The 24,665-nt window shown below is 37.6% G+C and overlaps 4 protein-coding genes across 5 annotated transcripts; 3 read left to right on the forward strand and 1 right to left on the reverse strand.

The window, feature by feature from the left end:
- Nucleotides 1-444: 444 nt before the first annotated feature.
- Nucleotides 445-2,608, forward strand: LOC135588886 (bidirectional sugar transporter SWEET14-like). Its single transcript, XM_065081232.1, has 6 exons — nt 445-610; nt 1,225-1,261; nt 1,360-1,570; nt 1,659-1,820; nt 1,910-2,029; nt 2,105-2,608. Exons 1-6 carry the CDS (start codon nt 559-561, stop codon nt 2,378-2,380), a joined length of 858 nt encoding a protein of 285 aa, XP_064937304.1. The 5' UTR covers nt 445-558; the 3' UTR covers nt 2,381-2,608.
- An 8,747-nt stretch (nt 2,609-11,355) lies between these two features.
- Nucleotides 11,356-12,771, forward strand: LOC103994167 (proline-rich protein 4-like). Its single transcript, XM_009414492.3, has 2 exons — nt 11,356-11,819; nt 11,910-12,771. The coding sequence occupies exons 1-2, from the start codon at nt 11,588-11,590 to the stop codon at nt 12,581-12,583; spliced, it is 906 nt and encodes a 301-aa protein (XP_009412767.2). The 5' UTR covers nt 11,356-11,587; the 3' UTR covers nt 12,584-12,771.
- A 2,310-nt stretch (nt 12,772-15,081) lies between these two features.
- On the forward strand, nt 15,082-17,103 carry LOC103994166 (non-specific lipid transfer protein GPI-anchored 1-like). The gene is made up of 3 exons (XM_009414491.3): nt 15,082-15,502; nt 16,619-16,678; nt 16,785-17,103. Exons 1-3 carry the CDS (start codon nt 15,151-15,153, stop codon nt 16,907-16,909), a joined length of 537 nt encoding a protein of 178 aa, XP_009412766.2. The 5' UTR covers nt 15,082-15,150; the 3' UTR covers nt 16,910-17,103.
- A 2,695-nt stretch (nt 17,104-19,798) lies between these two features.
- LOC135680480 (uncharacterized) lies at nt 19,799-23,286 on the reverse strand. 2 transcript variants are annotated; one of them, XM_065194398.1, is made up of 2 exons: nt 23,152-23,286; nt 19,799-22,584 (listed from the first exon to the last, which is right to left on the reverse strand). In XM_065194398.1, exon 2 carries the CDS (start codon nt 22,454-22,456, stop codon nt 20,156-20,158), a length of 2,301 nt encoding a protein of 766 aa, XP_065050470.1. In that variant the 5' UTR covers nt 22,457-22,584; nt 23,152-23,286; the 3' UTR covers nt 19,799-20,155. The 2 variants fall into 2 exon arrangements, with proteins under 2 accessions (XP_065050470.1, XP_065050471.1); XM_065194399.1 differs by having other exon boundaries at nt 19,799-22,509; nt 23,152-23,260.
- Between the last annotated feature and the right edge of the window lie 1,379 nt (nt 23,287-24,665).

A 24,665-nucleotide genomic window follows, 5' to 3' on the forward strand; every position in this document is an offset into this window, starting at 1 on the left:
ATTAGACTTTCTGATAGAAGAATAAATCAAATTTACCATTGATTCTTGAAAGAGAGACCTCTGTGTGAAGAGTGATTCATACTAAATGTAATGAATATAATGTACTATATAAGCTCCATGTGTTAGATCATGAAACATATAGTTGTCTAAGATTTTTGAGTGAAACATGAAATATTTTCATCTTGTCATGTTCTTCCTCGCATTTCCAACACAAAAATGTCCTTTTTTTGACGTTGACAGTGACATCAAGTTGTGACATTCGATCTTGTTTCTGCTTGCTGTTTACAAGTTTTATACGTGCGATGCCACGACTAACTGCAGTTCTAGACAGTGACAACCTGTGCCTTCCCACTCACATGTGTGAAATACCAATGCTCATCGCCCCCCCAGCTCTCCTATAAAATGGGCCTTCGACCTCATGTTCGGAGCCAACATACACACAGCAATTGAGAAGGAGAGGAAGTGGAAGACGGTTCTTGTCTTTCTTCTTCTTAGTAAGGGGGGGAGAGGGAAAACCCTTGCTCGTGCTTCATTTCTAGAGCTCTCCTCGACGAGAAGATGGCTGGCCTATCATTGCAGCACCCTTTGCCTTTCGCCTTCGGCATGTTAGGTGATCGCCCTTTAGATCTTCTCACCCCCCTTCACTCTCATCATATCATGCTTCTAGTGAAGTCCTCCGAAACAATATCCGAGTCACCCATCTACCAATCATTTCTCTCTTGCCTTTTTTTTCTTATGCTGTTCATGTAGATCGTCATTAAGTTTCCTCGTTCTTGGTCGCTCGGCTGTTGTTTGCCTCGCTTCAGTGGGAAGTCAGTATCGGGTTCTATTCATTCGGCTCTGTCTTCTTTCTGAATGTAGCTACATAAAGTTAGGATCGTGTGATGCAGTGAGGCAGCCACAGTAGAAGTTCTGGAAGGGGAATTTGGTGCATGCACTCTTGTGAACTACCTACTCTTCACAGTGCTGCATGTGGCATCCGGCAGTGATGCAATGCTCCCGTCATTCTCTATTTCATTCAGTAAAAATAAATATTCGCAAGCCAACCACAACTAGATTTACTTTTGCTATTGCTTCTCTATATCATGCTTTTGACCTATTTCCCTTGCCAAAATCCTAGTGAGTCTATGCATGCGGATCATCATATTTATTCTGCTGCTCCTTCATGCATACATAGCAGCCTTTTGTTTCATGGCATATTACTGACAGCTACGAGATTTGCAGGCAATCTCATCTCGTTCATGGTGTTTCTTGCCCCGATGTAAGCATCACCTCTCGAGTTCTCTTATGTTTCTGTGTGCTGATTCATTTGTGTGTGCTTGCTTGTAATCTGACGCCATCCTCACCCGTTATACGCAGTCCTACGTTCTATCGGGTTTACCGGAAGAAATCGACGGAAGGGTTCCACTCGGTGCCTTACGTTGTTGCGCTCTTCAGTTGCATGCTGTGGATCTACTATGCGTTTGTCAAGACCAATTCGATGCTCCTCATCACCATTAACTCCTTTGGGCTGTTCATCGAGACAATCTACATCACCATCTACCTCATCTATGCCCCCAAGAAGGCTAGGGTTCGTGATCACGAACACATACATCTCTATATATAAATTCTGAAGGCTCTAGAAATTTAATCTTGCGCTACTCGATCTTGAGTTGCAGATCTTTTGCATCCAAATATTCGTCCTCTTGGATGTGGTGGCGTTCGCTGCGATCGTTCTCTTGACTCAGCTAGTCTTTAAAGGCTCCAATCGCGTGACAGTTCTCGGATGGATCTGCGTTGGCTTCTCCATAAGCGTCTTTGCTGCTCCATTGAGCGTCATCGTAAGATCTGAATCAGTATCTCGTTCGACCTATTGCCTCGGTGCAGTCTTTCTTTTCGACTGACGTTCGAAGCTGAATCCAATGTGCAGAGGCTCGTTATCCGCACCAAGAGCGTGGAGTTCATGCCATTCTTCTTGTCCTTCTTCCTCACCTTGAGCGCGATCGCCTGGTTTGGCTACGGTCTCTTCACCAAGGACATATACGTTCAGGTAACAATGAAGCCGGACGTCGCTCTTGTTTCTCTTCGTTCTTGCTTGAACACTTGGTTCTCTCGGCAAATGCAGCTTCCAAATGTCTTGGGGTTCGTATTTGGGATTGCACAAATGCTGCTCTACATCATCTACAAGAAGAAGAAGAACGTCGTGGTGGAGCCAACGGTGCCTGAGCACATACTCAAGATCGCGGAGCTGATCACGACCCCAGCATCGGAGTTGCAGGTCAGCATCGAGGAGAACGATCGCAAGAAGAAGGCCAACGAGGACGGTGAAGGCGTAGACAACGGAAAGACGGCAGCAGCAGCAGCAGCAGCAGAGGAGGGGATTGAGATCAACGCAGTGTGAGGCATGCAGGCCGGTCTCGAACGAAGATACAAAGAACATTGAAGATGTCATATTGCATCACCCCCACTCCTTCCTTTTACCGATTCCTCTACTTCATAGGCGCCTTAGTTCTTGCTTCTAAAGATTATGTGTCCGACTACTTATATCCCCAGAAGAAAAACAAACCAAGTGTAGTGTGTCCATGTATCATCATCGCAATAATAAAGTGCCTGCCTTTTCTTTCTGCCATTAACCGGATTGATACCAGCGCTATCTATCTTAACTCCACCTTCTGTGAACGACGACATCTTCTACCGCTTTCTTGGAAGAACAAAGAAGCTGATGCAAGAGGCAACGAGGCCTGCCCAAATCATCAGCTTATCTAGCTGAAAATTAGCATGCATCGAGTTGGCAGATGAAGGTGACAAGTGCTTAGTAGCACTCTCTCAGTGCTGACATGATCTAACTATGTGTCCCATCCCCCGCTTGTCATGGTTCTCACCAAGCACTGTCCTAATATAAACTACGATACGACTGTAGTAGTTTATATTCACCCCAACTAAGACTACACCAATGTGGACACGAACACAGTCGTACTCTTCTCGTCGGTGTCATCTTTAGTTTGGTCCAAACGACAGGTTGACCTTGGAACTTCTCAACGAAACGAACGGAGCTGAGAAGTCTACGGCAGGCACATGACCTTGCGTTTTGACTTGTGACCTCGCCACATAATTACAACACATCAAGACGGACGCGTGCACTCAACCTTTAAGAGGGCTTCATGCATGAAAGGTTGACTCCGAAATCCCCACTCGCCTGCAGTTTCACGTAGTGCTTCCAATTTGAATTGGTTTCCTGTCGTGTCTAATATGTTTCGCATGACAAAAACTTTTGCCATATGATTTGTCAAGTAGTAAATTATTACTCGCATCGTTTCATGCGCGATTTGATGAGAACTTCCTGCAAGTATTGCTCGATAAGTTTGAAATGATCAAGTCGAAGTTGATACATTAAACCGTGCAAGTTGAAGACCACCTTCTTTTATTGCTTGATACGTTTGAAATTATCAAGTTGAAGTTGATGCATTAAACTGTGCAAGTTGAAGATCACCTTCTTTTATTGCTTGATAGGTTTGAAACGTGAGACCAATAATGCCACTTGTGTTGTCGGAAATGGCCAATTCCTCGTTGAACTTGTGGCTGACTTTAAGGAGAGAGTGTTAAACTCGGCTGGCAAATTGCGGCTGTTCTTTGAGTGTTGAGGCTTCTTCTACATTCTAATCCTTCTGTCACCGGACATTTTTCCTGTACGAGATTTGGACGAAGACTATCGAGGAGTATATTCCTTTTTCTTTCTACACGAATTATTGAGAAAATTATTTTATTTTATTACTTTTTATTCTCCTCAAATAAATGCTCTGTCTTTCTGTTTTTCCTACATATTTGTTGTCTCCAAAATGTTGGTAGCAATAAGAATATTATGTTTTGTACTTTCATAGAAACGCTGCAATCATATTAAACGATAATACAATTGATGCAGATGTCAATTTGCATTTTTATTTCTAAACTAATAAGAATATCTATTAGAGACTAAGATTAGTTTATATTAGATTTTCAATCAATTAAAATATCTTCATAGATATGCCATAAATAATGTAACCATATTTTTTTAGAAATATTTAAATAAATGAAAAATGAAACTTTAATTGTAAAAATGATAGTGTGAACCAGCATTACAATCATAAACTTTTTATCTTGATCAAACAGGGTGTGAAGATATCTAAAAGGTAAATTACATTAAATCCAATACAAAAATAAATTATTTAAATATAAAAAATAATTAATTTATCTGACATAATTGTCCTGATGCATATAAAATTTTTTGGAGATAAAAAAGAATCCTTTTTTATTCATCAAAATATCATTAGGTAGTTCTATCCTAAGGAGTTTTTGTATCCTATTATGAATTTTAAGCTCAGTTTTTGATGAATAGGAAAAGAAGGAAGTAAAGAAAAGATACATGAGAGGGGTGGAGAGAGAACGAAGAGTGTGAGCCTTAGGAAGAGTGAGCACCACCCAAAAGAGAGAGAGAGAGAGAACAAAGATCAATGGACATAAACTCTCTCTTAGATAAATAATTAAAGCTTAAATTAAAGATATTCAAGTAAAATTAACTATATTTATAAAATCGAATTGATTTTATTTTAATCCAAAAAATCATGTGATCAATTCGATTTTTTTTTATAATAATAATTAATCCAACAAGTGAATCAGACCTATTTGTGATTTGGATTGGAGTTTCAGTCAAAGAACAAGCCAATCAACAAGCAAACCCAACAAGCATTGATCGATCCTTGTGCTTTGATGTTATACAAACTCTTAAAAAGAAACAAATAAAAGTTGATTAAACCTAATATAGTCTTGGATCTTAGATCATAATTCATAGAGGGAACTTGCATTTTCCTTCCTCATCACGTCTTTCAACTAAAATCCAGATTACTCGGATAGACTACATTTCTTTAGAGACTCCAAGCTAACACACTCATTATCCATATAATTAATTATTGCAGGCTATATGGATTTATGTTATGTTTATACAATTTTATGCTATTTGTCAAATGCCTAAATCATTTTGCCAACAGATAACAATTCCAACCATCACACCTCTTTAATGTTGTGCTCTATCCATAGTTCTTCATAAGCACAATTATCAACTTGCATGACGCCTTACAAGTTAAAAAAAAACAACAGATACTAAGATCTCATACGAAATTTAGACAAAAAGGAATTGTTGACAAAGTTGCAGATGCCGAGGTCACAGAAAGCGTTACCATTTGGAAATAACAATAAATGTCATGCCATCAAATTATGTTATAAAAATAAGAAAATTTTAATGGTAAAAAAACAGTGTATCAAATTATATAGGTAGCAACAAATTCAATTTCACTGTATCGACCGGTATTTACCAACATGCAGATCGATATTCCAGTACGGACCGACCGAAATCGAAATGAATGATTACAGTACCTAAAATTGAAAACTTCAGGGGCTATCCACCGTAGAAAGCTCTGTAGCAATCAAATTTCTTGGGTTATCCACTGTTATTGACGGTTGAGAAAAAGACTAGACGGGTCTGTTGGTCAGCTTAGTTTTTCTGTTGACTTAGTAGCTTTACCAACCTCTAAGAAATAGAAAAGCAATTCCACAATAATGAAGAAATTATTTGCTATGAACTGGACAGCACTAGTCTATGTGAAGTAATCTAATATCAGAACTTTGCAGTGCAACATTCCAAGCAATGAGCTGACACAAGTATACACCAAAAAAGCCAAACAAGTCATCTACTGCAGCATTCTTTCTCGTGTACTAGAAAGGTCAACTATGGAAGAAAGAGTCAGGTTACACGGATGAGTAAAACCATCACATTATGATGAAGACACAAGTCATCATGAAGATCACAAGCCATGCCAAAGCAGGTGGTCTTCAAACTTTCTGAATACACCTCCATGGCATGGGCGGTGCTCGCCAAGCAGTGCTCGACGGCACTCGATGGAATCGTAAATCTATTAAGACATGACACACATTGTTTGGAAGCTGCATTGGTCTAAGCAGAAGAATCAACCGACAAGATGATAAACTCATAAATGCAATTCATAATATTATCATCATTTTTTTAGGTAATTATAGTCTTGAGTTGGTAAGGTATGAGTTGTAGGATAAAGTTAAATAAGCAAGAGGATGAAGATCATCTAAATGGCCGAAATTTCTAGGAAATTAATTACAGTTTAGGTCAGTTGAAGGATAAAATGATCATAAATAAGTTCTTGATCAGTGGTGTTAGCATCTATTTGAGTGCATTAGCAAGAAGTTCTCCCGGACCTGATTTTTGTGACATGCTTCGCATTGATTACAGCTATAGAGACACAAAAACATGAGACTAAAATAAGAGATGATTACGAAAATTCTCAATACCTTCTCCGTGTCTTGCAAAGATTGGACCATTAAGAGACTGCTTTCCTTCAGCTGTCGTGCTAAGCCAACCATATCGTCTGTCAAATCTTCTTGAAGCTTTCTGTTCTATGAGAAAATGACAACAAAAGGTTCAAAAGAAATTTTCTATTATTAGACAAAAATATCAATTTTAAATCTGGCTGTTAAGTGACTGGAAAAGGTAGTCAAAACAAGTGAATGGGCCCCTGGCAACAAAATGACACTAGGAAAACACGAGCCTACTCTGTACCATCATCTACTGACAACCAGGAAATTTACCAAGAAGTTCAAATTTTCCTACAGAAAAACCGAAACATAGACGCACCTTCCCACTCTAATCAAAGACTACAGTTGTTGAGGTATAAATTATATACAGCACTCATCGAAAAGTAATATTTGCTCAACAGACAATTTTTGATAAGGTAATCATGTTCTCCATAATATCACAAAAGGATAAATTGAAGGCCAAATCTAATTTTCACTCAAGATGTATAGTTCTCACTAGCATGCATGCATTGCCACAATGAAATTTATCACTCAAGATAGCAGAAACCAAAACACAACATATGTATAAACAAGCACATAATACACCTATTTTTCTCAATGCGAGTCAGTGCTCCTGCATCCAACTTTACTGGCATCGTCGAATCCCTGCAGCATTGTCGAATCCCTGCAGTAATTATTTTTATTTAAATTTTTAAATTTTAATTCAACTAGGAATCTTATTCTGAGTCATGCTCAGAATCAAAATTCAGAGGTAATCCATGAAACATTGTCTTAAATTTGTTTTGTAGTAATATAGATAGTAACAAGAGGAACTATATATATTTTAATTTATGACTTAAATACATATTTACTGTTTTGTTCTTGTTGTTGTATGACTTTTATATATTAAATATTTTTTTCTCTTCTCTTGTCTACTTTTCATTTCTTTATTTACCTCTCTCTCTCTCTCTCTCACAGAAGCAGTGGTAGTCTTCTTCTAATGACTACTCTCCTTATTCTACTTCATTTGTTTGCTTCTTTATTAAAAATAACATTGGTGGAATAAGCCAAACCTACCAGAATCAACCAAAATTGGCTGATTTCAGCCTGAAGTGTCAAGTTTAGTCAATCTCATCTTATTCTCACCCTGTCTATAAAAGTATAGCCAAGTCAAGACTCAAAACTTGAACCAGCAGCTATGTTGTATCTAGTAGACATGGCAGTGGGGGAACAAAGTGCCAAGTCCAAGCATCAGTAAGGCTCCTAAATTTAGATAGAAGGTGCCTCTTGGGTTAGCAAATGTGAAAGAAAGAAAATTATCATTAAAAAAAGATAAGCAAGATAGGATAAGCACATGGTCTATATGGCATACGAGACTAGTGTTGGATGGCTATGGTACGTTGGGTAAAAAGAAGCTTAACATGCCAATATTACATTGGTATGATCGATATACAGCATACTGGTACAAGGTTGACTAAAAATGCACATTCAGTTACAACCTTAAAAAATTATGAAAGTCTAATGGGATAATATGAACATATTTGAAAAATAGCTGTTTAACAGAATTTGATAGTGAAGTGTTAATGCAAACTAATTTATGTAGCTATATGTGGAAATTGTCAGCACAAAGGATAAAAACTAATGGATGAATTCAAATTTTTATTAGCTTAAGAAGAACCAAAAGAAAGGTGTAATATATAGTAGTTCGCTGTCAGTAACACAAAATACCTAGAAATGATTGGTGAAATAAAAAAAACATTTTCTATAACAGGAACAATGTAAGCAACTTTGCAACATTTTAGATGACATGCATTATGTTGGTGCTAAGATTTGTACAGACATAGCATGCTATAGAGCCATATCTATGCGTTCATACATCATATCATACATGGGTTTCAACATGCAAATATGCAATAAATCTTCAATCTGAAACTGAATCAATCAACATACTTCAAGGAATTTTTAGGAACTAATCCAGGTATGCCTTTGGGCTTTGACAATAAGGGTTTGAGATCTCCCATCGAGCTTGATCTGTTGAAAACCTTAATTTTGCACATAAGTTGAGCTTGATTTCTGTTGTAAGGTCAAAAATTGCTGTTGAATGAAGATGTGAAGCTTTATGCAACTTACGCTACCTAGTTTAGCAAACTGGAGAAAATTTAAAAGAGATATTGGTATCTGGTTTTATGTTGCAAGTACAATAAAAATTTAATGCAACCTTTTCAATAATGCTCTCCCTAATGAGCTCTCTTTATGCTATCATTTGCCCTGCACGACTTTCCCTCTTCTTATATTTCTGATTGATGACTTCTTCTTTCTTTTTGAAAATACTATGCTTACTCCTTTCAGCCTCTGGATCCTATAGTGACCATCTTGGTGTACTTATTCCTGCAACTCTATGGTACAATTGATGCCTCAGTTTGCATCTCAGTATTTGCACATCTCGGTTGATAAATATACTTAAATTTCCTCTCCAATCCATGCTATATTGAAGGCACTAACTTCTTCATGAAAGGCCTACAAACAGCCTGGCATTTGACTTAGTTTTCGTATGCAGTGAAGTCCAAGAAAAAAACTTATCAATAAAAAATCTAGAAATGTCTGCTTAGATGGTAAATATGAAGTAGAAAAGGAAGCCATTAAGAACAGCTAAATATACCTCGATGCTGCTTATGGTGGAGTCTCAACAGCTAATTGCTCTAATTGTACCCTTAGTGTGATAATATACTGCCAAAGTTAATGAATTTGGAGATTTAACCAACACAAAACAGAAAAAAAAGATTGCTATAAGGTTGTTGAATTGTTAAACCATATGCAAATTTAAAATCTTAGGAACACCAGGAGAGAGATATTAGTTGTTCTCTAGAGGTAGCCTCTTTCTAGAGAGTGATTAATATTCCTAGTGTGCAATAGCATGGCTCTAGCGTACATCTAAATATGATGGATGAATTATCATGACAACTATAGAAGTTGGTCTGTCTGAGAACAACTTTGGCGCATGAATCAACCGCCTCACCAGGCTGGACGAAATACTTACATGTACGAGCTTTGTTTGATTCTGTTGTCTACGAGCAGCTTCCAACAATCTTATCAAATCGATTTCAGTCTTGCTGAGACCCATCGCGAATACCTAAGAGCAAAGAAACACATCATAAAGAAAGGGTTGGTACCAAACTATTTAACAAGAACGATGCAAAACTGAACTTTGACGAAGGAAAAGAACTTTTTTTCTCTTGAAATCCTGCATAAAATGAGGAAAATAGCATCAATATCTCTGATCCAAGATCGACGGAACAATTACCCAATGAAGGGTTTCAAATAGCAATAGAGGAAGGCTCTCAACTGAGCAGCAGACGGATGCAACTGACAGCAACCAGAGAAGTTTTGGTAGGAGAAACCCAAAGGTTTTCGCTTAGGGTATTCTTCGCACAGTACAAAAGCAATTGGTGGAATCGCTCTCGACTGAGGTCTTCTCGCCGATGCGAGAGCAAATCCCGCAGATGTTACCTTTGATGGGACGCTTGCTCAGTCCATTTAATTTAATAATTTGGTAACTTATTTATTTATCATCGTGTAAAATCATTATTTCTATAAAATTAGAGTAAAATCTATTTTAGTTCCTATAATTTTTATCGTGGATCTCTTATACTCTTATTTTTTACTCGTATCTAAAATAATATTTATATTTTTAAAATATAATTTATGTCAAATTTAAATTAACAAACGTTAGAATTTATTTACGTAGCATGTTCACTCACAATAAATCATTAACTTATATAAGTCTAAGTTAACAGACGGGAGGAGGTGTCATCATGGAAGCGACTATCAACAGTAACATCGAGCCGTTATTGCCTAACAAGGTGTCGTACGCACGTAATCTCTCCCATGTTGACGACAAGCTTAAGAGTTTTCAGTGCTACCTCAGGTGGATGTGTGTCAATGAGTTCGATACTAAGTATACAGTGGTCTCCTAGTCTATCTTCCTTCTCCTAGCCGTCTTCATCCCCACCACCTCTCACTTCGTCCTCTCCTGCACCCCAACCTGTCGTGCATATAATATGGTGATCCAACTCCTTCTCACCTCTACCTCTGGTCGCTTCTACCTTTATCTCTTCGCGGGAGAGATGACTTACAAGATATTATAGTTTATATATATAATTTTTTAAACTTAAATTATATATAATTATATTAATAATTTATTATGAGTTAGCATATTACAGATTTTAACGTCTGTTAACTATTTAAATCAACTATTTTGATTTAAATATTATGAGTCAGTATACCACGTAAACAAATCATAATGTCTGTTAACTATTGTGAGTCAGCATACCACGTGAACAGATTCTAACATAAAAATTATCAACAATAATCACTATAATATTATCAAAATATTTAAATCAATCTCGATAAAATTACAAAAGATCATGATAAACTTGCATTAGGTTTAGTGTACGGTATGAAACCCAATCCAATTTAAGCATGAGGGGAGATGTTAGAATGATTGTAAGATTGATCATAAGAGAAGCTTACGGCTGCGAGACGTAGAAAACTTTTACGATTTCTTGCACCAAACCCTTATAAGAAAAGAAATATTTAAATACTATTTTTAGAACAGTTTTGTATTTTCTTGTAAAGGTAATATACCTTTAAAAAAAAAGAAAAAGAAGGAAACCATAAAGCATGCTTTGAAAGCAATCTTCAGTGTCTAAGCTTCGAATGCCGGTCATAACTGGTCAAACCCAAGAACCACATCAAGCCGGATCGGCCGACGCAACACGGTCCGGTCCAAAATAGTCACCTTACCCTCCTCACGTGACAGGTGAAATGACCCCCTTTTGTACCTTCCTTTCGAACAGCTTCCCGTGAATCTTTTGGGGATCCAAAGTCGAGCATCCTCAAAAGAAAAGAGAGCAATTCCTTCAGTGGCTTGAGTCCACTAAAACACTGTGATCTCTGCCTCCCTACCTTTGAGGGAAGAGAGAAGAGAGAAGAGATAGGGGAAAGAGAAAACAAGCAAAGAGAGGCAGAGAGAGAGAGAGACACGAGATGTTCCTGTGCTAAAGACAGCAGCTGCACGTACAATATATCTTCTGATTCAAATTCTTTATCAGCGCCCCGCAGGACGCAGAAAAGCTACTGTCAACATGTGACCCGCAGCAAGCTTCCAAATCAATCACAAGCCCCCGTGAAGCAACACCCCTCACATGTCCTTGTTTCCTTCGCTTGGCAATCCTCGGCTGGCTTCTCCGATCATATGAACCGGAGTGGTAGATCTCGAAGAACAAGAAACCTCTTGCTTTGTCCATCACACCCCCCGTTCGCCATGAATCCAGCGACCCTGGTGCTCTTGTTTGCGGCTCTTTGCACCGATTCCCTCTCCGCTGAAGCTCTTCCTCATCGCATTCCTCACATCACCGTGCTGGGTGCAGTCTACTGCGATACCTGCGCCTACAACAACTTCTCCAAGAACAGCTACTTCCTGCGAGGTAAAACTTGCAGTTAATCCGATGCCATGTCTCGTTCCCTCCTGCGTACGTCATGTGCCAGCTTCGTTCTCTTCTGGATCCCACCACCAGGTGCCGAGGTGCAGATAGACTGCAAGTTCGTCGCCAACTCCACGTCGAGAGAAGCGATGTCGATCACGGCTGACAGAACAACCGACAGATTCGGAGTGTACAAGCTGGAAATCCCCCCGGTGGACGGATTCGAGTGCCGAGAAGGGCGGGAGATCAAGTCCATGTGCCGAGCCAGCCTGAGCAGGAGCTCGTCTCGGCGCTGCGACGTCGCGGGCTTCAGGAGTTCGACTGCGCACGTCGCCGTCAAAGACAGGGAGAGCAACGTCTGCTACTTCAACCTGAACGCATTGAGCTATAGACCAGCCCGGAGAAACGTGCCGCGGTGCGGGGCTAAGGAGGCGGCCATGTCGAGTTTCGCAACTTCGTCCTTCATCTTTTGGCCGATTTTTCCACCATTTGGAATTCCTTGGCCAAGTCTCCCGTTCCCCTTCTCTCCGCTGCCGTTTCTGATCCCACCATCGCTTCCCTTCCCCTTCCCTCACATTTCGTTGCCCGATCCATCCTCTCTTCCTTTCCCCATCCCATCTTGGCTTCTTCCTTTTCTGAAGCCACCGTACTTTCCCTTCCAGTTTCCTCCCATACCTTTTCTAACTCCTACTCCAACTCCAACTCCGACTCCCCCTTATTCCTCCGGATTTCAGCCTCCAGCTCTCGTTCCATCATCAAAACCTTGACGCACCTTGTCCTCCTCAGAGAGGTGTCGCAATCCGGGAGAAACCAAGCACTAGTTAGAGACATTTTTGGAGGTTAATTAGCAGCTTCTTGACGAATTTCTTTCTACTTTTTTTTATCCGAGGACAATGTGTGAGGTAGCTGATCATTTGGGATCAGTAAATGAAGTCACTGGGTGTTGTTGAAAGAACGTCTGTGGTCTTGCGATCAGCTTTGCTTCTCGGTTGACACCGCCAATATCTCAACTCTCACATTAACCAAGAAAGTATGTAATGAATGCTCAGTGAGAACCCCATAATGAATTAGAACTGAAAGCATAATACGACTATAAACTTATGATAAGATTTAGAACGACAATGAACTAAAATCTACAGCCGATAGACAACGATAATGAATTTACAAGTATGCTTTGTGAACTGAGAGTATAAAATACAACTCAAAAAGGATAAACAGATTACCTACTAGTGTTATGCAATGTACACAGACTTCTCATGAAGAATGAGAGGAGGTGAAGATAGATAGAAATGAGCTTTTCTAACCTTCAAGTCTGATGACCTTCCCTTTAGGCATCTGGTTGACATGGAATGCGGGATTTGATCTAATCCTTTTCCTTGCATCCAGAATGTGGTGTTAATAGAACACGGTTTAAAGGACGCGTCGTTTGGGAAACGCTTTTAAGCTTGAGAACAGAGGATGCGTGGGGAATGAGTCAGATGCTTCTTTGTTGGGCAGATGGCCCATTATTCAGCCATATGGGCCTTTAATTATCCACAGCCCATTTTAGTTTTCTCTCTTTTCATTTAATTTAAATCCTAATTCATTTAACTAATAGATATGACGGTTAGAAAAAAAAAAAAGGACAACAATGACTATAAAAAAATAAGAGAAGAAGGAAAGGAAATAAGATAAGGATAATACAGAGGTCGTTCTCAATCATTTAGGCATTGTTCTCAATATCATATTTGTAGTGAATTCTTACTGTGATTACTTGGGAAGATTTTTGATATTGTGCATAGTTACGTAATCTTTATATCCCAGTTATTCTCTTGTGATTGTTGCTTGAGTTTTGGGCAAAGATTTGTATATTTATTATTTTTATAGTGGATTTTTTTTCTGATTTATCCTTGGTTTTTACCATTGGAGAAATTTTTCACATAAATATTGATGTTCTATTTTATTATGATTTTTATTTAATTCTGTTACGATCTCCTTATATTTATTCATATATAATTTTTTTTATTTATCACATCATCTTCTTCTTTCTCACTTCCGTATTCGAATCAAACTTTAGTAGACAAGTTCATGAATCTTTTATCATTCGTATATTAAGTAATCAAATTGGAGTCTTTAGTGTATCGTACCGATTCGACAAATTTGAATCGAATTAATGACGAGCAATTCGAGTTTGGGTTTCGACAGCAATGTTCCTTACTTCTCTTCCCCAATTTATCATCTGTCAATCTGACTTTTTCGTCAAAATCTGTGACATAATTAGCTGGCTTCATTTAAGGTATATTGTCGTAGACAACCCTATTAATATGATGAACAAGCATTTATCTATCTATCTATCTGTTCCAGCTCAACAAGTGTCAATGAGCATTAAAAACCACCAGCATGACATGTTTTTTTATATACTTTTGCATGACCTTTTTTTCTCACGAAAGAAAACAAATAAATACATGGCGGTGTTTATAGCCACGCCAACCATGGTTTATGGTTGGTAACCGAGTGCGTGTGAGTTGACAAAATATCATATTCATAAAAAATATAATCATATTTTTATCATATAAAAATTTTTAATACTAAGAATTAAAATCAAATAATCATAAATTATCTATATGTAATTTATGATTATTTGATTTTAGTTTTTAATATTATATATATATATATATATCTTTATCTTTTGATGTCATTTAGAATATATTTATTTGATCCGTAAGCATATATTCGAAAGTTATTAGGTAAAAGTTGTGTAAGGACTTGAGCCTGATGGGCTAATTAATCTATCAACTTTGTTTAATCTAAACCATTGACCAAAATGCTTAAGCTAAAGTTGATAATAGTATACTCATCGTATCCTTATAAGTCAATCTTAATCTTACCCACTTTCAACGTAGGATTAATCGAGGGTGTTACAAGTTGGGTTCTAAGAGCCTTGAAAAAAAATAAAAAATCATTTTTTATAGTTAAAATCATACTTTATAGTATTCAAAAAAAATAAAAAAAAAATATCAAGGGCTTGAGAAATTAAAAAAATTATAGGGTGATAATAATAAATAGAAGTTTTTTTAAAAAAAAATAATAAAAATAATGATAGATAGTTATTTAGATTTTATATAAGTAAAATATGTTAATTTTTTAATCATTTAAAGGTATTTTTTTTGTTTTTTTGGGGGGTACAATCTTCGTGACACTGTCTTGGCGTGTTCCCACACATCTGCCACCCGCTCGGCATTAAAAGCCTCACGCAGCGCCTCATCAATATCCCACCTCTCAAACCACCCTCGCGTCTCTACATATCCATCTCCTCCTCACCAGTTGCTCTCTCACATTAAACGGCAGGCCCATCATGGCTGGGATCTACTCTTCCTCCCTCCTCTCCTGCCTCCTCCTCCTCCTCCTCTTGTGCATACTTGGTCCGTCCGCCTCAGACGACTCACTGCAGGACAAGTGCGCATCGGACATCACCAAGTTGCTTCCCTGCCAGGACTACGCTAGTGGCAGCAAGGAAGAGCCAACGAGCGACTGCTGCAGCTCGGTGAAGGATATCCGCGGCTCCCAACCTGTTTGCCTCTGCTATGTCATCCAACAGACGCACTCCGGCTCCTCCGCCTTCAAATCCCTCGGCCTCAAGGTTGACAGGCTCGTGCAACTCCCCACCGCTTGCAAGCTTGCCAACTCCAGCGTCAGCGACTGCCCCAGTAAGCCACACTATACCATTTACGAATCCTGTCCGTGATACGATCTTGCTATGTATTTATTATTAGCATGATCAGTTCCTCAGAGCATGATTCCTGCCTTGTGATGATATGTTTAAGAGTATCGGAAAACCCTCAACTTATCCGAAACATATTTAAGTCGAGTGGCAAGATCTATCATCTTCTTTAGGGTTTTAGTGCTTCTGGATGCAGGTACAAGTGTCGTTCCTTTGGTTGGGACTGCTTTCAGGCTTGATCTACTTGCCCTAAATTTAACATCCGACTTCCAAATTAATCAAACTATTCCCTTTCATATAGTTCTTTATTTGCACAAATGATAAGTGGTAAAGATGGATTTTAATGCTAATGGTCTTTGAGGTGATCTTCTCTTTACCGATTAATGTGAGTTAGCCCAGGTAATTTGACAACCAAAAAATAATAATAAAGTAAAAAAAAATAAAAGCAACAAGAACATCAGATTTACATTTATGGATATGGACGAAGGAGGAACAAATCAGTACTATAAAAGAGGGACTATTACAATGCTTTAGGAAGAAGTTCCTAGGTTATAAAACACAAAACTATTAAACAAGAAAAGCCTAAAACAAACAATTAGATTTTCTTATGATGTATCTGATTTTAAAACAGGAGATACCAAACTTGATTTTTCTGATGTGAGACTATTTGAGACTTGCCAAACTAACAATTAAGCTAAATAATATCTCCTCCTCGATTATTAGATATGGTTTTGTATTATCAATTTTATTAAATGAGTTTGATAGAAAAATTTTCGAAGAAGATTCTTTATATGTAAAAATTATTAGACAAGATTTACAATTTTTAACCTGTGATAAGTGTGTCTATTTTAGTCAATATTTTAGATAATTTGTGGCACTTGGAAAACACGAAATCAAGGAATCACACAACTATGTTGCAAAGATCTTTAAGACTTCATTGGAATATTATTTAGTTAACGCATCAATCGAGGATTTTGCTACCAATAATGACAACAACAGTTGTTGACATGGATGTTAATTTTGCTCCAGTCTTGCAGCATCGTGTATGTTTGGTCTGCATCTTCCTTCTCACTCACTCTCTTGTGGTCCTCTTTTTTGCCAGAGCTTCTCAACTTGTCTCGGAGCTCACCGGATTACTCTATCTTCACAAACATTACGACAGGTTGGGTCTCATAAGATCTACACACCTTTAAGGCTAATCCCAGCAGTGGCTTCAGATCAACTGCATCAACTAAACTTCCTTCTCTTTCATGTTTGTCACATCGCAGCTAATACCACCTCCAGTGGATCAGCAGATGCGGCACCTTCAAAAGCATTCATCCACAGCATCTGCCTCTATGGAACCTTTGCGATTGGATTAGTCACAGCTACCTTCTTATCTATTTTATCTTAGCAGCTGAATCAGTTCCAAAGATCTTCTTAGTCGTTCATGTTGTTGTTGTTGTCGTCATTCAGTTGTTGACGTTTCAGCCAGAGCAAAACAATCCGTATTTGTTCAGATTCGGACTTGGATTATGACTTTTAGGAAAAAAGACTCTTCGCAGCAGTTGATTATATATTCTTACAGCATATGTTTTCATGTTTCAAGTTGTGTGCAATGAATGCATGAGCATCAGAAGCTTGTTTATCTTCCTCATATTTCCTTTAAGGCACAATTCCATGTTGCAGAGATGTTATGAATCAAACAAGAGCAAGTTTTTTGCTTCTTTCTTTGGGTTTCAATAGTTTTCTCGATGCTATACTATTACTCTCCTAGCTTTCTTGATGCTATATACTATTTGGCATGTCTTGTAAAACATAAATCCCTTAAAACGCTTATCACATTTGTATGCTTCGATACAACAAGCATGTGAACTTTAAATGATCATAAATCATATACTTTGGAATACTTGGTGGGTAGTTTGTGAATCCTTACCGTGAGGAAGTCGTTTAGATGTTGAATCTTGATAATGTGCTCTTGTCACTTGACAATACTCTGTAAAACATTATGAGATGTTTCTTTCTCCAATAATATGTTTGTTAGTTACATTCACTATTGACACTTATAATGATATATACTTCTGTGCACCAAATAAATGTCAAAATTATCGAACTACAAAGATGATATTTTTCATTCATGCATCAACATATCTTTTTTAAATCACCAATATCCAGTAACCATATCGATGCTTCACAAGACATTACTGGGACTTCATCATTAATTAATGGAAAATGTATCATTCATGATTTGATAGGTGAAGAACCTCATGATATAGTTGACAATGAATGCAATGCACTCTATCACTCAAGTTGACAAAGTGATTTATAATTTTAATGCAGACAAGTTCTTAAAACATAGTTCACACTATGGATAGACTTTGACATGTCCTACCCACTTTGTGACTGATTTATTGACGACCTTCTATTCAACCGAATAATCTAAAAATCGATCCGCTTTAAACAGGACTTCACAAAATGACAATAATCATCTGCCTTAAATATGTAACCAAAAAACAGGTAGAGTGCCGTACCTGAAATTGCATCCCTTGCATACAATAATACATCAAGTGTCATATAAGTAGGACTTTAAAAAGATTGATCATAAATATTATGGCTTTACAAAATGGTTACCAATAAACATCTGCCTTCAATAAAGCATTTAAGGCTGGATTAGGTAGTGTTTAAATAATCATCCACCTGAAATTCTAAAACGTTTGGATGTAGTGTTTAAATAATCATCCACCTTTCTATAAAGTGTTTTGAGATTCTCAGTAAATATTGCTGGATTAGCTAGAATTTCAAAAGCTCAGTTAAAATCTAACTATTCTAGAGTCAAGTCTTTCCTAGATTACAACTACCAGATAAAGTAAATCAGGGCAGGCAGTTTATATCTTAGAAATAGCTCAAATCCTGGAAAATAAAAATAAAAAAAACTAATTATACAGTCAAATAGAGTCATGCTAAACCTTGACTTTTCACATTACATCATAACTAGACCTTCTAGAAGGTCTTCAGTGATTCAGGACTTTGGTTATATCACCAGTTCAGCCTCCAACCAAAAGACAAATGAAAAAATGGACAGTATCTAAATAACAAGGATAACAAGCATATGTCTCAACTAGCAACATCGCAAGATAGATGAAGATGTCTACAAAGTTTGTAAAACTAGCATTACTCCAACAAAATCACAAGAAACATATTCTTCAAGTATGACAAATAAACTCCAAGTAGATAGCATGAGGCATTCACGCATGGCATGGATACATAGTATCCTAGACATCTACTTCTCAGGAACAATAACTATTTTAATGTCAATGTAGCCTGTTTTATGGATGATTACTTCAAATATGAATATTGGGAAAGAAACTCAATTAAACAGAAAATATGCATGGCTAACAAAACTCTTGGGGGCTCTAACCTAATCTTTTCAAAGATATAATGAATCTCATAAGCAGCAGAATATTCATGAATGGTAGGGCCATACAGTCCACTTCCATTTTGTAAATCTGGGAACAAAGACAGTAAAAACAAAAAACCTTTTTATGCTCTTCGGGTACAAGGACACCAAAAGGTTCAAACTGAGATTAACAAAACACATTAAAGAAAACAACCTTTGTTCAACGTAAGGTTGTAAAGCAATTCAAAAGAAACAGAAGGAAAGAAGGGTTGAAGATTTCTCTAAAATTTTTTTAAAAGAATTGAAACATGATCGATGCGGTCTTCGGAGCTGGTGTACAACACCACCCTTGTAAAGCAAACAGCATCTACAACAGATTTCCAACTACCTACCAACGAGTAATAAACAGAATTTCTCTTTAATTGATAAGTTTTATATTTCTGTTACAGAAATATAAAACTTACCAAGATGAAATGGCAGAGCACCACACAGCATGCTTCCTTTCACAACAGTATCATAAATGATTACTGGGTATTAATCTCTTAGAAATTATAAATGTTGTCAAATTTGCTTTAAAATAAAGACTCTTTTTTGTAGTAATCCATTTTAATTAAAGCTCTAATTATGCAGTACTATTTTGATGGTTTTCTATACAAATTACTTCATAAAGCAATAAATTGAACAGATTCAATCACAAAGTTTCTCCTAGTCACAGTCGTCACTTATAAATCATATAAAGACCTCTGGAAACATTATGAATATCACAAAAAAATCTTTAAGGACATAGGACAGAAACAATGCAGAAGCCATTTCTGTTATAATGTCACATATGCCAATGTAATCTAATGGGCCATCGAGGCAACAAGTATATATTTCAATGTAATCTTCGACCTGATCCTGGCCCCATGGGAAAGAAGGAAAATTTATAAATACAAATGGAAAATAGAAAGCAGTGGCATTTAATATACAGCTATGTGCAAGTCATTTGAGTATGGCCCTGAGCTTAGCAGTCTAGAAGCTCCAGCCTACAAAAGAAACACAATTTTGAGCTTAGACAATTGCTTATTAGCTACAGGCAGGAAGTATATACCTAGTATGTCTGAGAGCTATCTTTGCATCCTAACAAACTTCTGGTCAGAGTTGCTTGATAACAACCATCACAGATTATCTCAAAACGATCATTCATCTTGCATCTTAGTCGTAGTCACCACCAAAAAAAAGGTTGTGATACTATCCAGCTTATTATAACTTTGATATTTATGACTACAGCTTATCTATCTGTTCAGCAGCTTTCATTACTGCATCTGTTTCCACCTCTGTGACTGCTTGAAGAAGCTCCAAAGGAGTTGCTGCTGGGTCCAACTCATGACAACCTTTTGGAGCATTCACTGCTTCTTCACCTGTCAGTGAATAAGATGGCACTTGATGTGAAAAACGAAACATCTCTTCCTTCTGTATCCTTTTTACTTCCTTAGGATCCAGGTGACGGTGGAACACTGTTTTAAATCCAGCCACTTTCACTAAGGGGGATACAGTTACACCCAGTTCTTCACTATAGTCCTCAAGTACTTCAACCATGTCATACTTGTAAATGACATCATCAGGAGTATGCTCATTCCATTCCGGGGACCAGTTTCTATAGAGGACCCAGATTTCACCTTTCTTGGGAACTATTTTGATAACACCGCGAGAGCCCTTTTCCCACCTAACCTTGTGAGAGAAAATATTAATTGTTTCATTGACCTCATATTTGCCCACCCTGAAATCACCACAGGTTTTTGCAAAACCAGAAGCAATCCAATTTAGAGATCCAAATTCGCTGTTGGACTTTGAAGTGAGAAAACTCATGCACACTTTGAAAGGAGTGAAGGAAATAATTTTCTGAATCAGTGCATAATGACGAGGCATACCATCTTCTTCATCATAAGTGGCCCACACCTGATCACTTTCAAAAGATTTTTCTGAACGATCATTATCAAAGTCATGAAAATCTGAATCAGGAACATCCATTGACGTCGGTTCATTAATCTCATTATCTGAATCACCAGGATGTTCATTTATTAAATTCTTCTCGCCAATACATTGTTCGGCATCATTCTTAGATTTGTTCAACAATTCCTCATCAGTAAAATCACCATGAACCGAATCCTTTATCTTTACTTTGTCATCGTTGCTTGGCTTTTGTCTATTTTTTTCACTTTCTTTCTCTTCTTTTCTTTCTGTGGTAGAAGAATGCCACTCTCCCAATTTGCTATGAATTACTAACTTCGTCTTCTCGATCAGCATGTTTTGGATGTCCAAATGTGTAATATGCTGACTGAACTTGTTTTCCATAGCACTCATTCTAGATTTGGATAACTCTACAGAAACTCCATCGACACATTCGACACCAGAAACACCATTATGTTCCTTGCATACCCCTCCATTATCATTCCCAACATCATCACCATTGCCCCTTCTTCTTTTGTTAGGTAGACTATCACTGGAAGCAGCATTGCGCTTGACAGAAGCAATAATGTTCCTTTTCATGGCACTATTCTTCCTGCGAAAAGCCTCTGCTCTTTTGGCTGCAGCTTGTGCCTCTTCACGCTCTCGCCTGACTTTCTCATATGTTTGATGGACAACATTTGCAGCCTGTGCAGCAGCAGTTGATGAAGCAGTTGCACTTGCAACTCCTGCTGTTCTGGAAAAAACGCCCCACTGGAAGTTTTGGTTATTATATGAACCCAGATTTGCTCCATGTTGAAATACAGAAGCTCTCATGCCTGAAAAGCTAGAGTTATTTCTCCCAGGACCATACACATTTTTGGTGTTATGGCTAGAATTCTGGTGAAACTGCCGAGATGCAGCCCAAGAAAAACTAGGTCGACTTGTGGGAAGCACGGTCTCCGATGCTAGGAAAGGTTCATGACAATTTGGGCAAAGAAGCTTGTGATTGAGATACAGACGGAGATATTCATACTGCATCTTGCAGCGGTTGCAAGATGTCCAGAATGTATTGGATTTTGGCAGCTGAGATGAAGGATGGGCTGTAGCTCGAGCTGCATTACTGCTATTCTTTGGGCCTCGTACCCTTGATGCAGCACTCTTGGCAAAATTATGGAAGCCATTGCTGGTCTTAGGAATAGTGTAATTTTTGGCCTGAGAGTACCTCTGACAGTATCCTTTAACATTAATCTTCTGGTCATAGATCATTCTCCTTGACTTATCTGACAGAACAGCCCACGCCTCTGAAATAAGCTTAAAGGCACCTTCAGCACCAATTGACTTGTTCTTGTCAGGATGAAGCTGGAGAGCCAACTTCCTGTACTGTTTCTTCAATGTGTCTTCGTCTGCTGAGGGATTTAAAGATAGGACTGCATACCAGTTCATCTCGCCAAACACTTTGCTCTCCGAAGCCAGATAAACATCTAACGTTGCCATCATTTGATTGATGCCCTCCAATGCAGGAAAGAGATTCTGTGCCTTGGTGGCAAATTTCTTGGCACCTGATATATCCTCGGCCATGAACTTTCGTTCGGCTATCTCTTTCGCTCTGAAGGCCTCATCTTTATTGCATTCCATTCTGGAAACTTCTTTACCTGACGCAAACCTTCCTCCCTATTAAATCTCACCACCTAAGGCCAATTAAAACGTAGTGTTCAGCTCCATAGCAGCTAGAAAACATTCCTTAAGAACATACTCTCCTCCGCCTGAACAAAAGGCAAACAATGAGAAACACAACTGAAAAGCACGAACACAGCATCGCAGGATTTTCAACCATGAAGTCCTACTGCCCGCCAACATTCATCCTAAATTTAACAAAACGAAGCCAAAAATTTTATCAAAATTCAATTTTTAATTTATTTTTAACAACATTGTTGCCGCTAGGAGGACGTGCACGAACCCCAAATCCACTGACATTACGAAGAATCGAAAGATTTTGAGTTGAACCATCTTCGTGCCTACCAGAACCCTAGCGTCGACAAACTCCAGACTCCCAAAACACCACAGTCAAACATGGAAACAACCGTCAAGTACAAAGCAGAGGAGCAAAGGCAAAAGCTTCAAAAAGAATCCGACAAAAGGCTTAAAGAGCAACGCATGGTCAGAGCCTAGGGTTCCGGAAGCACGGAGCAGCGATCACTTAGTAATCGGTTCTCCCAGAAGGTGGGACGCAGAAACCCTAGACGGCTCAATCTCTCGCCACCGGGCGCGGCCGGAAGCAAAATTTGGATCAAAAGCGAACTGCAGTGGAGCAGAAGCGACCGAGACGTTACCCGCTTGGAGAACTCCCATTAATCCACGGGAATTTGAATTGCGAGGGCTGAATGAAAGCAAAGCAAGCACTTCTCCTATTCTTCCCCCAAGTCGAAAATTGAAATACCAACATGCCCAAGAAGAGCAAAGGGAAGAAGAAGAGGCATTTCCTAACTCAACCCCAACTGAAGTTAAATATTAACCCTAGTTGTGAAGAAAAGGAAGATTCTAGAGAAACATTTAATAGGTATCTATTTTTAATGATAAATAAAGTTGAAGTGCATCTATTTTCTATTTTAGTATTTAATTTTAAAGCGATGAAACACTTAATACTCATTTCAAGCACAAAATAATATTTACTTTAATTATTAAGCATACCCTATAAATAGGTCAAAAATAACGTTGGCGAGTGGAACTAAAATAATTCCGTTTTGGTCACGTGTTGTCCACGTGCGAACAAACCTTGAGCCTCACTCACCCTTGTAATTTTAGGTGGAGTTGAAAGCTCTTTTATGGATGCCCTTCATGTTGTTCACAGATCTATTTCTATCCTTGATGATAATAAAATTGGTTGTTTGATAACCTAATAATTTAGAAACTTACATTTGTGAATCATAATTTTTCTCTTGAAGATGTTCAAACATCTTATATCAATGATTACTCCTCTCATTTTGATATTAATATTTATAACAAAATTATTATAATTATTATATCAATGATTACTTTTCTTTGGAACATAACTTTTTCAAGCACCTTTTTAAGGAAAATTCTAGAATCTTTTTTGAAAATATCTTAACATTCCATTTCAGTATAGAAATGAGTGATGGAGGATGACTAAAAAATAATAATAACAAAAAGATATATATTTTTAAAATTATATGATCTTGAGGGCCCTTGTAGCCAAGAGTTTTGGAGTCAATGAAAAGCTATGAATAAGGTCAAATTTAACTATGCTAAACCATTGATCTTACTTATTCTTAGGTTGAAGCTTCCTCCTATGAAGGGTTGAATGAGGTTAGGTATGCTCCTATCAAATAGGGTAAGCCTAATTTAGGTTGGGTTAGGCTGAATATTGATATATTTTATAATTATATTTAAAGTGGCTTATTTATGCCTCATAAATATTCTAAGTAATCTGACCAAGCTTCATGCCAGATGTGATGGGATTTGTTAATTTGGTTTGTTAACATTACCTTCTATAATTGTTAATAGATAGGAGAAAAAAAGCTAATTTTTAATTGAGATATAGCACTGTGGGTAATAAAAAAAAAGATGAGAGTATAAAATCTTCTTATTATTCTTTTTTTTTATGATCGTATTATTTATATTTTCTGATATTATGATAATTTTCGAGCAACTCGGATAGCTTTTGGGGTAATTTTTCTATTTACACGTGTTATATTCGGATTATATTCGATCACATATTTGATTTTAATTTATTTAGTTAGATATATTGCTTGATTAAAATATAATGATGTTAAATATGTTATGCAATATATTTTATCTCATAAACTTTAGATATAATATCTCTTAT

This window comes from Musa acuminata, chromosome BXJ1-8 (assembly GCF_036884655.1).
Source record: "Musa acuminata AAA Group cultivar baxijiao chromosome BXJ1-8, Cavendish_Baxijiao_AAA, whole genome shotgun sequence".
NCBI lineage: Eukaryota > Viridiplantae > Streptophyta > Magnoliopsida > Zingiberales > Musaceae > Musa > Musa acuminata.